General features: G+C 52.7%; 1 protein-coding gene across 7 annotated transcripts in view; it reads right to left on the bottom strand.

Annotated features, from left to right (window-relative positions):
- wake (ankyrin repeat and fibronectin type III domain containing protein wide awake) overlaps positions 1-13,835 on the bottom strand; it is a 284,968-nt gene that overhangs the window by 5,853 nt on the left and 265,280 nt on the right. For all 7 annotated transcript variants that reach the window (XM_050176938.3, XM_050176936.3, XM_050176934.3 and 4 more), the window contains 11 exons: positions 10,705-10,942; positions 9,616-9,694; positions 9,362-9,484; positions 7,998-8,186; positions 6,711-6,910; positions 5,685-5,888; positions 5,014-5,127; positions 4,587-4,811; positions 3,371-3,537; positions 2,691-2,942; positions 1,065-1,320 (listed from right to left, as the gene is read on the bottom strand). In XM_050176938.3, coding sequence (XP_050032895.1) covers positions 1,065-1,320; positions 2,691-2,942; positions 3,371-3,537; positions 4,587-4,811; positions 5,014-5,127; positions 5,685-5,888; positions 6,711-6,910; positions 7,998-8,186; positions 9,362-9,484; positions 9,616-9,694; positions 10,705-10,942 — 2,047 coding nt within the window. The remainder of the gene's footprint in view (positions 1-1,064; positions 1,321-2,690; positions 2,943-3,370; positions 3,538-4,586; positions 4,812-5,013; positions 5,128-5,684; positions 5,889-6,710; positions 6,911-7,997; positions 8,187-9,361; positions 9,485-9,615; positions 9,695-10,704; positions 10,943-13,835) is intronic.

Genomic DNA, 13,835 nt, shown 5'->3' with positions numbered 1-13,835 from the left:
ATTCAGTATGAGCGAAGCGAGCGCAGGTGTCCGCTAGGGGCTACTGCGCAATTCTTAGAGTTGTACTCTAGTCAGTTCTTTGCACTTCAAGGTTTTCTCCCTGCCTTTCCCTCTCTCTCTTTCTCTCAATTGTTCTAAAGCGCCACATGGTTGCACTACGCGGCTTCCCTGCATTCGCCATCGCGCCTATAGACGCGGCGCAACTCTTACCTTCCGCAAGCGACATCCATTTGCGTTTAGAAATAGAGCGACTGAGCGCTTTCTGCTTCGGCAGGATGCAAATGACTATCGCTTCGACTGTCGCTTCGTTCTGCAGCTTCGCAAGCCGTTAGTTCCTGATCATCTCAACTCTGACACCCAACTCCGTCCCAGAAGCGACGCACGGGCTCGAAAGAAGCGTTTAGAAACGCTTAGCACAGGGGCAGTGCAGTGCAAAAGACGAGTCGTATAGTCGCGGCGCATACTGTTAGGATCGGCCTGCAGGGGCACTGCTCTCAAAGCTATTTCAGCCCGCTGCAGGTGCGTCAATCGATCCGGGGTGGTGACGCCCTTCAGAGAACCAGCGAGGACAGCGCTAACTAACCGTGAACGTCCTTTGGAGAACTGCGGACTACGGCAGCTCTGGAATTTAGCGGCGCCGGCTGGGGTCGGGCGACCACCCGACTACGGCGACGCAAGACAATGGATACCACGACGACTGCGCTGGAAAGGTCGTCTACCCTCGGAGAGAGTACTGAAACCTGTGCGGCACGTGTGTGAGCCCTCCTCCTCCAAAAGGGCGGGTAGTTTACGATGACGTCGAACGGAGTGCTTATAAGCAGCGGTTGTCGGCGGCTAGAGTGTGCTCGTCATCGTGCTCTGTGCTCGTCAATGTACTCGTGAGCTGTGTGCTCGTTTGCTGTATGCTTCGTCTTGCGGTCACCATTTGGGAGTCACGCTAGACTGTGTAAATGTATCCCATGTTCAAATGTAAATACGGTAAATAAACCCTGCTCGCCTAGTCCTGTCGCCCCAAGTTCCTTCGATCGTCCTACAAGCCCGACTCCAAATCCTACAATACGTACCTCTCGGTTGGCGTGCTGCGCGAGCACCGTGTCCGTCTCAAGCATGGCTGAGACGCGCGCGTATCGGGCGATCAGCGGCGCCTGGTAGGTGCCCAGGTGCACCACCTCGAACACCTGCACCGGCAGGGCGAGGCAGTCGGCGCGCGAGGTGAGCTCGTCCCGCTGGCCGGGCACCGAGCACACGCTCTCCACCGCCGGAAGCACCAGCAGGAAGCTCACCCCTTCCGCCAACTCCACCACCTCGGCGTCGTACAACCTGCGAACGAGACGGGCCGATTTGGGTCGTGCCACGTTCGAAGCGACGCAACAAACGTTTCCGGCTGTCATGGTGTACACCACGACGCTGTGCGCACGCGGACGCTCGGCGAAATGAAGCAAGAGCAAATCGATGTAATATGGCGTGTACGTGCATACATTATATATATATATATATATATATATATATATATATATATATATATATATATATACGTGAATAAAGTCTCCTTTCTACGCTGATGCCATCACAAGATTATGGCCTTGCACGGAAGACGTTCTTACGTTTCTGTCTTATACTGGGCTTCGGCAGCGGCGAGGGCTCCAACAGTCGCAATTTAGCCCGAAAGGCGCAGCATTGATAGCGATAGCAAAGTATTAGACTACAAGAAGTGAGGTTCGTAGTTTTATCGACCAGTGTAAATTGCAGTAAGCATCCCCTTACTATTACCAAGGTGTACTAGATTGTGACGCGAAATACATTTCGTGATAAGGGACAGAAAATAGAAGACAGTGAAGCGGCCGTCTCTTAACGAAATGTATTTCGCGCCGCAATCAAGTACACCAGGATAATCTAAGCACCAACTTGCCCAAGAAGAAGTCCTTTTGGACTATATTCCCTTACTCGATAGATCTCACTCGATGACCACGAACGCTCGCTGTCACAAGGCTGGCTGGCCTAAAGAGCGCCGAAAGCGCGGGCCCAACGTTTTGTGCTGCGTCTCACTTCAACATGTCTCCAAAACTTGAGATTGCGCGTCCACCAACACCAGGCGCGCAGGAAGTCAGCGCACACGAAGCCATTAGCCATCTCGGCTCGCCGCAGATGACCTTCGACATAGAGCGTGCGTACCGCGTATGCCACGGCCGGGCTAGAGCAGAAGCGCTCTTCCCTGACCCTCCCCCTTGTGCGCGAGCTTGAGCACGTGTTCTCTAAAATTGGGCGTGCGGTAAGACGGCGGGCATCAAGCCACCATCCTTCTCAGCTCCCCCTCGCATGCTTTCTCTCGCACCGGCAGCATACGGCGCGTTATCCCTCCCACTTGGACTTTGCATGGAACATCACGACAACGGCGAAAATTCGCCAGGATTGTCCATATAATTTCTATCGCAACAAAATAGTTCAACGAGATACACGTCTTTTACTGGCGGAAACGTGAAATGATTCTTGCACTCGAGAGAACCGCAGTATCCCGAACATCAGGCGATTTCGCTACTCGGTACAAGCACCGTATTCACCAGCGTCTCCGAGCTAATCCAGCGTTCAACAGCTTTGTAAGGTGCGAAACGCACGGGTGAATTTACAAAAAAGGGAGCACCCGTATCGTATGCGTAACGTACGCGTCTTGCGCCAGTGGAGCGACAACGAACCTGTGCGCGTCGTAGAGCTCGGGCGGCACCTCCAGCTGCGCGAAGAGGCTCCTGGCGGCCGCCGAGACGGCCCGCTGGAAGCGCAGCTGCGACTCGTCGGGCTGCGGCTGCTGCCTGCGCTCGGACGACGACGACGACTCGCCGCCGGCGTCCGGCGCCACCGAAGAAGCGCCCTCGGGCCGCAGCTCGTCGCCGGACTGCGGCGAATGGTGCGTCAGGTCGCCGAGGCTCTTCAGCCACTGCCACTCCTCACTGCGAAGAAGATGCGCGCGCTGTTAACTTTGCTATTATACCGCAGGGTGACGGCGCCTTTGTGCGACCTCGATCACTGCATAGATCACCGATTGCTGGCATGCTAATTGCATTACCGTCGATATTCATCGTCAGAAGAGTCCTGACGCATATGTTTTTAAAATATTCGATCGTCCTGGGTTATATATATTACGCGAAAAGCATGCTATGAAAAGCAGTCGAACAAGACGGCGGGTGAGTTTATTCCTAATTTCAAGTCTGTACGTAACATGTGAAAGCATGCAAACCACGCCAGAAGTTATGTACGTGGAGATACGTTTTCTAGTGCAGACACCATCAGCCGATTTCTTCAGGGTGGTACAGTTAACCAAATCTTCCCCGAGATGACGGAAATGAAGTCCCAATCGGTGCGAGTTAAAGGCCCGTACCGTGAGACGTGTGGGTTGTCCCTGATGCGGCAGTGGGGTAGGACGTTCGGGTTTCGGTACGGTACTAGGACGCTGATAAGGTCCATGGAGCTCTTGAGTTTCAGGTATCCCAGGTAGAGGCCCCGCGGCAGGGGCTTGCTGCTAGTCTGGTTGTAAGTCATCATCTCCTGCAACGCAGAGGGCATCCTACATGTCAGCGGTTTCATACAAAGCGTTGTTGTTCATGAACCAGGAAACCCCCACAAAAAAGAAGGCTCTTTAAAGAAATAGAGAATTCGTCCAGCGTTTATACAGCCGCCTACACACCGGGGGAAGCAGTTGGGGAGAAGGAGGGCGGCAGAGTGTGATTACACCTGACGTGCTGCTATGTTTAAGAAACAGCCGAAACTAAGCAACTTGTCTTTCGACCCTCAAGCAGTGACATGAACGTAGCGTAAGACGAAAAATTAAAACTCAGAAAAATGACGAGGAGTGAAATTTAGTGTCCAGTTTGCTACCCTACAAAAGCAAGGAACAAAGAAAACAAATGGCTAAGCAGAGAGGGAAGAAAAAGCTGATGTTGCCTGCGGCGAGATCAACTATGCTCTAGAATGCCACTGTTACCCTGTGCTTTGTAGGGTAATCTCAAACGAGACACTTGGCAAATGGAGTCAGTAGTAGGAACTATACGCAGTTTGAAATATAAGGCTGTGGCCTTCCATCTAATCCATCTCCACTCAAGTTTTTTCACCAACTGGCAGGCAGCTATACTAGTTAAGTCTTCCTTTCGGAAGCATATTTAGCGCCAGCAAACAAGGACGAAAGGGAGACGACATCACAATGCGCTGGTAGTATCAGCGCTAGTATCCGTTCGGTCCTTGTTTGCTAGCGCTAAATATGCTTTCAGTTTGCCAACACGCCCAACGAATGGCAATGCTCTTCCTTTCGCTTTGGCTTTGTGACTGTTCAGCGTTACGTCTGCTTAGCGTTGTGGTTACGTATACTCTTTACCATAGTCAAGGTAACAGCAGTACACTCAACTAGAACATCTATATAGTACACTCTACGACTCCCTTTAAAATGGGCATTGAAACATGCATCCCTGCAATTAGCGTATAAAGGAACAGGCAATTTCAAACCTGTATAGAGTGCTAGCGACCTTCAGCAAGACACGCGCGACGGCTCGCGGCCGGACAACCCCTGCGGCGCAGTGCTCAGGGACAAGCGTTCCACGCACCTGTATGGACGAGACTAGCATCTCGGCGGCCGATGGCAGCTCCCCGCCGTCGCTGACGCTGGGCATGCGTCGCTGGATCTTGGCCAGGGGTATCCAGCGCACCGACAGCGCGCTGACCGTCTTCGGCTCGCTCACGTACTTGACCACGCACACGACCGCCGTGCCCTCGTAGTCTCGCAGCGGCTTGTAGTAGACCTGGCCCAGGTCTTGTACGCCCAGCGCAGACTGCGCGCAGAAAACGGACAGGGGGGAGAGGCTTTAGCGCGACAGGTGCAGGCTACGCGGGAATCACGCGGAGTCGTACGCTAAGCTCCAAATTACACTTTGCACAGGGAACGCGGTAGCTAAATTTAACGGCTTCTCCTTACTACAGTGCAGGGAGAGAATCGTGAGAACGTGTTGCGAATGTCTGCAGCTCGCGCCTCACCTGCATTTGTTCGACGGTCTGCAGCAGCTTGCTGCGAAAGTGCACGTTCGACGAGCTGTGACTCTTCTCCATGTCCAGCCGGAGCGTCTTCACGTCGTCCCACGTGCACGCAACCTGAACAACGTAAATCGCAGAGCAATGGTCAGGAACGCGTATACGCTGACCGCAAGAACTTCGGCAGCGCGCTGTTCTATCTCCAAGCAAAAGTCAGGGCAAGAAATGACCGTTACGTGACCGTGCTAGCCGCTCGAAACAGAGAATCCAGCGTGCCAGACCAAATGCTATAGTCATTTTTGGCAAGAGCTTCGATCGTGAAATGAAAGCAACATGACGCGTCGAGAGGTACAGTGTGTGTTTGCGTCTATGCGGAGCTTTTTGCGCGTCTCATAAAAAGCGCCTAAAATTTCTTGTCTTTGGTGCAACTTAATCTTAGAGAGCGCGCAAATTACCATTTATAGAGCCCAACAGCCTGATCGTCAATATTTGCTGATGCAACTGCATCCCCAGCGAGGCCATAGACTGAAGGGCTCAGAAACCCACCTTCCTCGACAAATTCAAAAAAAAAAAAAATTTATACTACTACTCCAAAGCTAGACTACCGACGATTCAAAGTGCAATGACTACATAACGAGCTCCAGAGCTAGGTGTACAAAGAATGCCGGTCATCTTGCCTTCATGAGCCAGTGGAAGTCAGTCTGGAAAGAGGCTGGGTAGCAGTCGTCCACCTCCAAAATGGGTAGCGTCTCCTCGGTGGTGACCAGGATGCGGTCCTCGTTGTAGAACAGGCACGCCAGGTACACGCCCCGCTTCAGCGTGCGCTGGAACTTGGGCGCCGCCGCAAACAGCTGACGAATGCTCTTGCGCATCTGCCGCCTCTGCAAAGGCCACGGGCGCGAAAGCGCGATGTTACGCGGCAGTTCTGACCGTATGCGCCGTAAAGCCTTGGAACCGCCTCTTTAACCCTTCCCCCCTCCTCATCCCCCTTTCAATGTAACTAGCTAGCTTCCCCGCACAACGAAAACCTCTGAGCAAACCTTGGAGGCCAAAGTAAAGGACACTATTGTGTATTATAAGGCGTGGTTCCTCCCTGTAGATGCTTGCGCTACTGCACAAATGGCGCGCGATATGTCATCGACGCCCTTCAGACGGAAATCAAGTGCAGTGTCAGCAAGCCAGGGCTCGGCAAGCTCGTGATATGGCAAGTGAGCGCTAGTAGTAAACAGCGTTGCACCGAATGTGAGTCGAATTTTCTTCACTGTGGCGGCCGCAGTGAAGTTCTTTTCGTTGTGCATGGGAAACCGAGTAAATGGACCAGCAGCGGTTCCCACAGGGCCACATACAATACAGACGCGGCAAACTAAACACTTTTTTGTGTATATGCTTTAACCGTGTTTACCGTCTGAATAACGCGCTCACTTGCGAAACTGTTGTTATGGTTCAGCGTATACATGCCACATGAAAAAGCGGAATAGAAAACGAACTCGTGCAGCCGACGGTCACGACCTCTGCAGCAAAATATGCGAAACACGGGCGATCTGTTTCTTTTTTTTGTTCACAATCTGTCAGCGCAACAACTTGAATAAGACGAAAAAAAAAGATAAGACAACTTTTCTTCTGAAGGAACAGGATAGCGGTCTCTAGAAGCGCTATACCTCCGGAAGCAGTTGGGTATGCCCGGAAGTGAACTGTGAACGTACCTGCTGCATGGGCGTGACGTCGTACAGCTCTCCGGACCCCCCGAAGGCCGTTGCAGAGCCCATGCCTGCGGACGGGTTGATCTTCGGCAGCTCGGAGCATCCGTGCAGGGGCCGCGACTCCATGACTTGCAGGAAGAGCGAGTCGAGCCTGTCGATGCGGCCCGTCCACCGCGGCGAGCAGTCCTCCACGTCGCGCCAACCTGAGAGCGCCGCAAGTGAGCTTGTTAGCGAACGCGCGTCCACGTCCGACACTTTCCGTGCTATACTACAGTAGTATTCGAAACGTGTTAACCTGTTCAGCGTCTGCACAGTATAATTTATCGTTAAACGGAACGCATACTTCATAGGTGAGTTTTAGCGTGTCCGATTAAACCTAAGTTGACTGGGCGTTCTACCGGATGAGCGGAGGCGCCAACGTGAACGACCTGCACTGCGCAGCCACCTAGTGGCGAATACCTCAATCACACAAACGCGGAGCTTCTATCGCGGAGCTTCTACTTCGCTGCTGGTATAACTTTTTGGCGATGGCGTAATCGTGTTGCTGCCGAAACATTACCACAGCATTAAAGCAAAATATGCTTCGTAACTGCAATACTAGCGGTGTTTGTCTCGCTGAGCGCGTCGCCAGCAGCTTGTTGCACCGCATAGGCCACTCTCGTTCGCACTTCCGCTCTGCCAGTAAAACGCAGAATGCGCCTGCATTTACAGGAATACTGGACAAGCTAAAACTATTATTACTCTGTCGATTATCTCTAAAACACTGCATAAAGGCACACTGACGAATGTTTTATAACCATACGTCCAGCGGATCACATCAGCCACTGCTTTCCAATGAAAAGGTAAAGATTATCCAGTTGTATCGATTTTGTTACTAGGTAGCTCTTCCCGTTAACAGTAGATAATGCTGCACATATTTCGCGAGCTATATCGGCGCCAACGCAGTACTTGTTATGGCGGAAAAGGATGCGAAGCGATATGAGGTAAAGACATTAAATGAAAGAGCCTCCAGGGGAACATCACGTTTTCTTACGATATCGTTTCGCGACCTTCTACACCATAAAGACTATGGACCAACTAACCCAGCAACAAGTAGTGGGACGTAGCACAGTTTCTCGATTGTTGCACTCAACTGCACAACGGCAGTAAATCCAAAGATTTGGAGCACGCATTTCAGGAAGCGCTGAGGTTTGATGAGGCAGAAAGCCGGCAGAAAATCTGGAATCGTGAGGAACAACACTATCCGGTGGTCACGCTCGTCGCAGTCCTATAGCTTGAACACATCCTTACTCGATGGCCTGGCGCAGGGTGGCCACGAGGTTTGGTACGTGCTGAAGCCCTTGGCGTTGCCGGCAGCCACGCGTACGAAGTAGGGCGTGCCTTTCTCCAGGTCCCGGATGACGTACTCCAGGAACTGGACGTCGGTCAGCTCCTTTGAGCCCACACCGAGGGCGAAGTCCTCGCGTTCGCACCATTCCACTGCACACAAGCGGGGGGAGAAAAGCTGCTTATCTAGGCCAGCACGCTCTTCGCACACTGCGTTACACTTGACGCACTGTGAATACTTTCTTTTACTTTGCAGCTCGCGCGCACATCTGTAAGGCCCGTTTGGTGTTTAGACACAGAGTTTCCGAGAGACTCTCGATTTCGCACTCTGCAACCGACCGCTAAATTTGACGGGTAGCAAATGAAATACCAAGTTGCAATAGCCAGCTAAATATTCAGGAGCGTCATTATTGCTCCCAGGTAGAATTTCAGTTTTCTGCATGAATTTAAATTTAATATAAGGTGTCACTAGGCGAAGCACCGATTGCGATGGCAAACGAGTAGATAGCTATGCGAAGATAGTAGTTTTATCGATCGTATAAACTTACAAATTTCCGCTTACTAGATTAACAGGTACGGCGTCACGCACGCACAGGTAAACATGAACACATCTCGCTATGACCGCGGAAACTCGCTGTGAAAACCCTGGAGTTAGGAACCGTGGCAGCAGCAGCGACCGAATTTACCTCCGTGCATCTGTCGCTTCAATGCGAATGAAACGCCGAAAGCACAGTGTACACGAAGCTACCGGCACTACGCATACTCTGCAAACATCGCAGATCGTTTTACGGCCGCGCCGTAAAGCCGCAGCCGCTGGAGAAGGACGCTCCCTCCCTCGCCTCACCCCCGTGCCTCGCGAGCCACAGAAGAGGCGCGCTTCCGCCCTCCGACTTCCTCGCTTGCGCACGCGACATTGAGCCTCGTTCGCCGGCTCACCCTAGCACGCTTTCACTCGCACATACAGCATACGGCGCGGCGACGATTTCATCACCCTTGGACTTCATACGGAACCTGATGGCGACGGCGACGGCAGAAACGCGCCTGGAGTGTCCATATAGTTGCTATCGCAATAATAATCGAAACTACATACGTGGCCTGTTTCTTTAACTTGAACATTTCAAGAACATATACGCATTGGTGACTACGGCGAATACAAAAATAAAAAAGATTTTTCTTTTGATTTTCCTTGTTTGCAACACTGAGTGACAATCACTTTCTACTGGAATTTTTCCACAGTGACAAGCAACTGCTCACACTGCGCGGAAATAATGGTACGCAGTGTGGCGGAGACCAAGGACCTTACATAAGGAGGCGGCGAGAGTACTTACCTCTGTATTTGGTGACGAAGGCCCTGGCTTGCACCGCGGCCAACGGCGGCTCGGAAATGCGCACCCGTAGCGACTGGGTTCCCACCACATCCAGCGTCACTCGGCTGGGCGGGTCCGGAGGCCCTGCAGAGGCCACGGGCACAGTCCATTCGTTAACGAACAGAAAACTGAGCATGCCACGGACGTTCGAACTGACACTGAGACAATCGAAGGCGAAGACAAATGCGATTGATAGCCAAAAAGCGTAAGCTTACGGAGCTCGTCGAAACCGGCCTTCATCTCCGAGATGAGCTCCAGGCGTCTTTTCCATAGGCTCAGTTGGCGCTCCTTCTCCTGCAGCACGCACATAGAAAACGGAATTAATGTGTTGCGGTCCTTGAGCACGACACACCTGTCAAGTAGTTAGAACGTCATGCACGCGATAGGTACACCTTTTTTGAAGAGTGCCTAAAGCTTCCGTACACTACACATGTACACCCAGAAGCCTTGGAGCATGGCCTATGGCATCGGTGTGCACGCGCGGGCTTTCAAAACCGTGCGTGCGAATCTCTGATGCCATGCTGGCGCATTGGTGCTGATGGACAAAGGGCTCCAATTATTTTTGTCTCCTTTGAAGTGCCTCTTCTGTGTTCGAATTTAAGGCACGCGTTAATGTACAACTTACGTGAACTATCATTTCATGAAATAACAGACATGCGGTAATGAGCGGCGGCGTACCATGGCGCCATCTGGTGACGTGGAGTTTAGCAGAAGCAAACAGACCATGAACAGCCAAACCCTATACAGAACTGCAAGCTCAAAGGCATTCTATGCCAAGCGTCATTGTATACTGCTCTCACTGTTGCTGCCGCCGGCTACTTCTCCTATATTCTAGTGTTCCATTAACGGCAATACGTGCCACTATCATCAATCTATTGCATGTACGCTACATGGCGGAGAACCTCCATGCGATCTCCAAATACCACAGTCGTGCATCAGCCAACTCCATGCTATGCTTCAAATTTGCCAACTTCATCACACCATCTAATTATCTGCCGTCCTCGACTGCACTTCTCTTGGCACACAATCTTTAACTAAGAGACCACCGGTCAACTGCCCTACGGATCGCATGACCTGCCCAGCTTAATGTTCTCCCTCTCCACGTCAATATCAGCTGCATGTACCCTTGTGCCCTCTAATCAACCCTGCCATTATCGTTTTTCCTAATGTTAAGCGTTAATGTTAATGTTAATGTTTTTCCCGTTATTTTCCGTTCCACGAGCATCGTCCTCAGACCTGCCAAGCCTCCAAGCACGCCAATCACCCGGCTCGGGCAGGCGTGCGCGGTCAGTAATCGTACGTACCTTGAGCAGCGCGTTGGACAGGCTCCCCTGGTTGGCCGACGCGGAGGCGACGCAGCCGGCCAGGTCGTCGACGCAGCGGTGGGCCTCGCGCAGCAGCGCCGACAGCTGGGAGGCCCGGGCCTCGGCCGTCGGGAACCGGGGGCTCTCGCTGGCGCCGCGGGACTGCAGCAGCCGGGCCAGCGACGCCTCCCCCGTCAGCACGGCCACGTCGAGCGCCGTGAAGCCGTCCGTGTTCACGCTGCGAAGGAGCGCGAAACGAGCGGGTTCTCGTCAGCGCCGATTCGCGCTGATCTGCGCGGTTGTGTGTGTAGCCGGCGCGAACGACAACGATACATTACACGACGCGAATGACGAGCGTTATGCCTTCTTTCTTTTTTTTTGTCGTTGATGCCTTCGAGGCAAGGAAGACCGTGTAGGTGGCAATAAGATAAGCAGGTGATCCACAACTGCCGCTATTTTCGTTCTAAGCCGTGTAGGTTGCCATCGATTTGTTTCCTGTCTGTGGTCACGGCCAGTACGATGCCATAAATTACGGAATGAAGGACAAAGGAACACATTCAAGGCCGACTGGGGGAGGAGGTTGGACGTAAGCTGTCTGAAGGATGTTGCACATCTGTGCACTTTTCAGTGAGCACTTCCGGCGCCTGCATGATCTCTGCATTCGACCCCCTGCCATGGGAATTTTTTTTTTTTCACATGCGCGGTGAGCACGAGATATAAAATGAAGAACGATTCTTCAGGTCGTATAGTGTTCATCCGCGTTCCTTCAAGCATATACATTCGTTATAGCAATCAAATTCTGGGGTTCTATGTGCCGGTACCATATGATATGATTATGAGGCACGCGGTAGTGGGGGACTCCGGATGAATTTTGACCCCCTTGGGTTCTCTTACGTGCACCCAATGCACTGTACATGTACGTTTCTGCATTTAACTCCCATAGAAAAGTGGCCATCGCGGCCGGGATTTGATTCTGTTGTCCTCGGGTTTACCCTCGTTACTGTAAAGTCAGAATATATACTACGTAAATCCCCTCCGCAATTCGCTTTCCCCTATCGCCAAAGACTAACCGTACCGCGTGGAATGAGCACTCATCTAATACGCTGGCTGACTAACAGAAGATAACAACGAACACCAAAGGTAGGAGAACGACCGGGACTCACACGTATTTGCGCTTCATCGTGCAACCGCCGTCGGTCGACGCTACAATGCACGCGCTACCCGGCCATCTACCCTCGAACAACGCTTCAAGTTGCAGGGCACACAGTAGTCGACGCCGGTGTCGCTGAACATGCACCGCGCACAATCGAACACCCGAAACCCGTTGTTCGCCGTCACAAAATCGACGACTCGCGCGGGTCACACCGGCGGCCGGCCCACCTCGAGAGATGACACCGCTCTCTGCAACGGCAGCTGCTCTTGCCCGACGTTCTACAGGGCCCAGCAGGCGGGCCCGTCGCTCCAGCAGGAAGGGAGGGCCGCGAACCGGGAAAGCCGTTCGACCGTGACTCCTCACCCCTCGAGTTGTACGTACACGTCGGCTTCGCCGCTGCTGACGGGCGGCGGACGGCGTAGGCGACTCGCGGCGCTGTTTCGGCGTGTCGAGAAACGGCCAGAGAGGGGATGCGGACAGGAACGGTTTCTTTTTGGCCACGTCTTTGCGGGGCCGCGGCATTCTTTTTGTGGAAATGCCGCGGAGAAGGGAAAAGGCCAGCGGGTGAGCGCGCCCCCGAAGCAAGACCAGGAAGTTCATACTGGCGCGGCCCCGCCGGTGAATGGAACGCGTGTGATCTGTGTGTGTAGTCGGTGAAGAGAAACCGGGCGAACGGTTGCTCAAATCGCTTTGAATGAAAATGAAACCTACACGCACTCGTCAGAGAGTTCTTTTGACACAGTTGGACACGCAAAGATGTAATGGTCTATGTCATCTCATTTTGCGTTCGCCAACACCACACGCCAAGTGGTCGGCCGCACGCCACCATATCCGGCAGCCAGCTTCCCGTTGAAGTCGCACCGCTGTCAGACGATTACGAGATTACGAGAAACCCGCGAACTTTTTCCGCCACCTACAATGTACACTCGCACATTCGAAAGATGATGTAATTCACAATTTCGCGTAGTACGCAGAAAAAAAGTTGCACCGTGAGTTGGCGCTTAGCCAGCTGAGTGAGTTGATTCGTTGCACGGAATTACATGTAATCAATTCTGACACCTACTTTTTCAATTTCTAATGTACTTGTTGCTGTCTTTTTTCACCAATCTCTGAACAAAGAGAACACTTTTTCTTTTTTCTTCCAGTTTCCATGTGTGAGCCGCGGCGGTGAGCGAAGTCCTTAATTCATGCGCACCTTACGGAGACCCGCCAATTAACGAGCAGAAACCGCACTCCTTGCTCCTGGAGACAACTCGATCGCTCTTTGTCAAGCCCCGTGCAGCCGCCTAACTGATCGCTACGTGCGCCGTGTGAATACGCGGGTGCATTGGAGGGCCTCCTTTCTGCGACTCGCTGCCTAGGGTGGGGTTCCAAGCTTCTAGCCACGTCTGCCAGCTGAGACAACGGAACGCCAAGAAATTTCAAACAATTCCTAAGGAAACAAGTTTACCTTCCTCTTGAGTGACGATGTTCGTCGTCCAGCTAGTATAAAGTCGAATTTGAGGCCTAAGGATTTAAGTAGCCTCGGCACTCTTCGGCCACATGTGGCCCTGGGGCCAACTCAATCACCATTGTCATCATCATTTATTTTTACCAGCTTGGGTTCTTAAAAAGCATATCCAAAGTTCATTGCACGTCCCCCCCCCCCCCCCCCCTTCTCTTCTATTTAGGATTTCGCCTCCACCAGAAAGCGACCACCACGGTCATCGGAATCGCATTCACGACATCACGCTCTGCAGCATAACGCCGCGCTGCCTTGAGACAACCCTCTCTTTTAGGGGTGAGGGGGGGGGGGGGGCAGAGGGGGCGAAATAGAAGTTTCGGAGCGCCGACCCAGTTCGACACAGACCGCGGGCTTGTTTGCCTCGGCGACGTGGGAAACCGACCCTTTGAGCAGTCCGCAAAGTGCCACGTTTATACCCCGCGCCAACTACCCCGACGTTACCAAGCGGCCGCGAGGATACCTCGCCCAAGACAG

The sequence above is a fragment of the Dermacentor andersoni genome, chromosome 8, assembly GCF_023375885.2.
Source record: "Dermacentor andersoni chromosome 8, qqDerAnde1_hic_scaffold, whole genome shotgun sequence".
Lineage (NCBI taxonomy): Eukaryota > Metazoa > Arthropoda > Arachnida > Ixodida > Ixodidae > Dermacentor > Dermacentor andersoni.
Note: the sequence above shows the minus strand (reverse complement) of the source record. Positions and strands in the feature narration are given on the sequence as shown.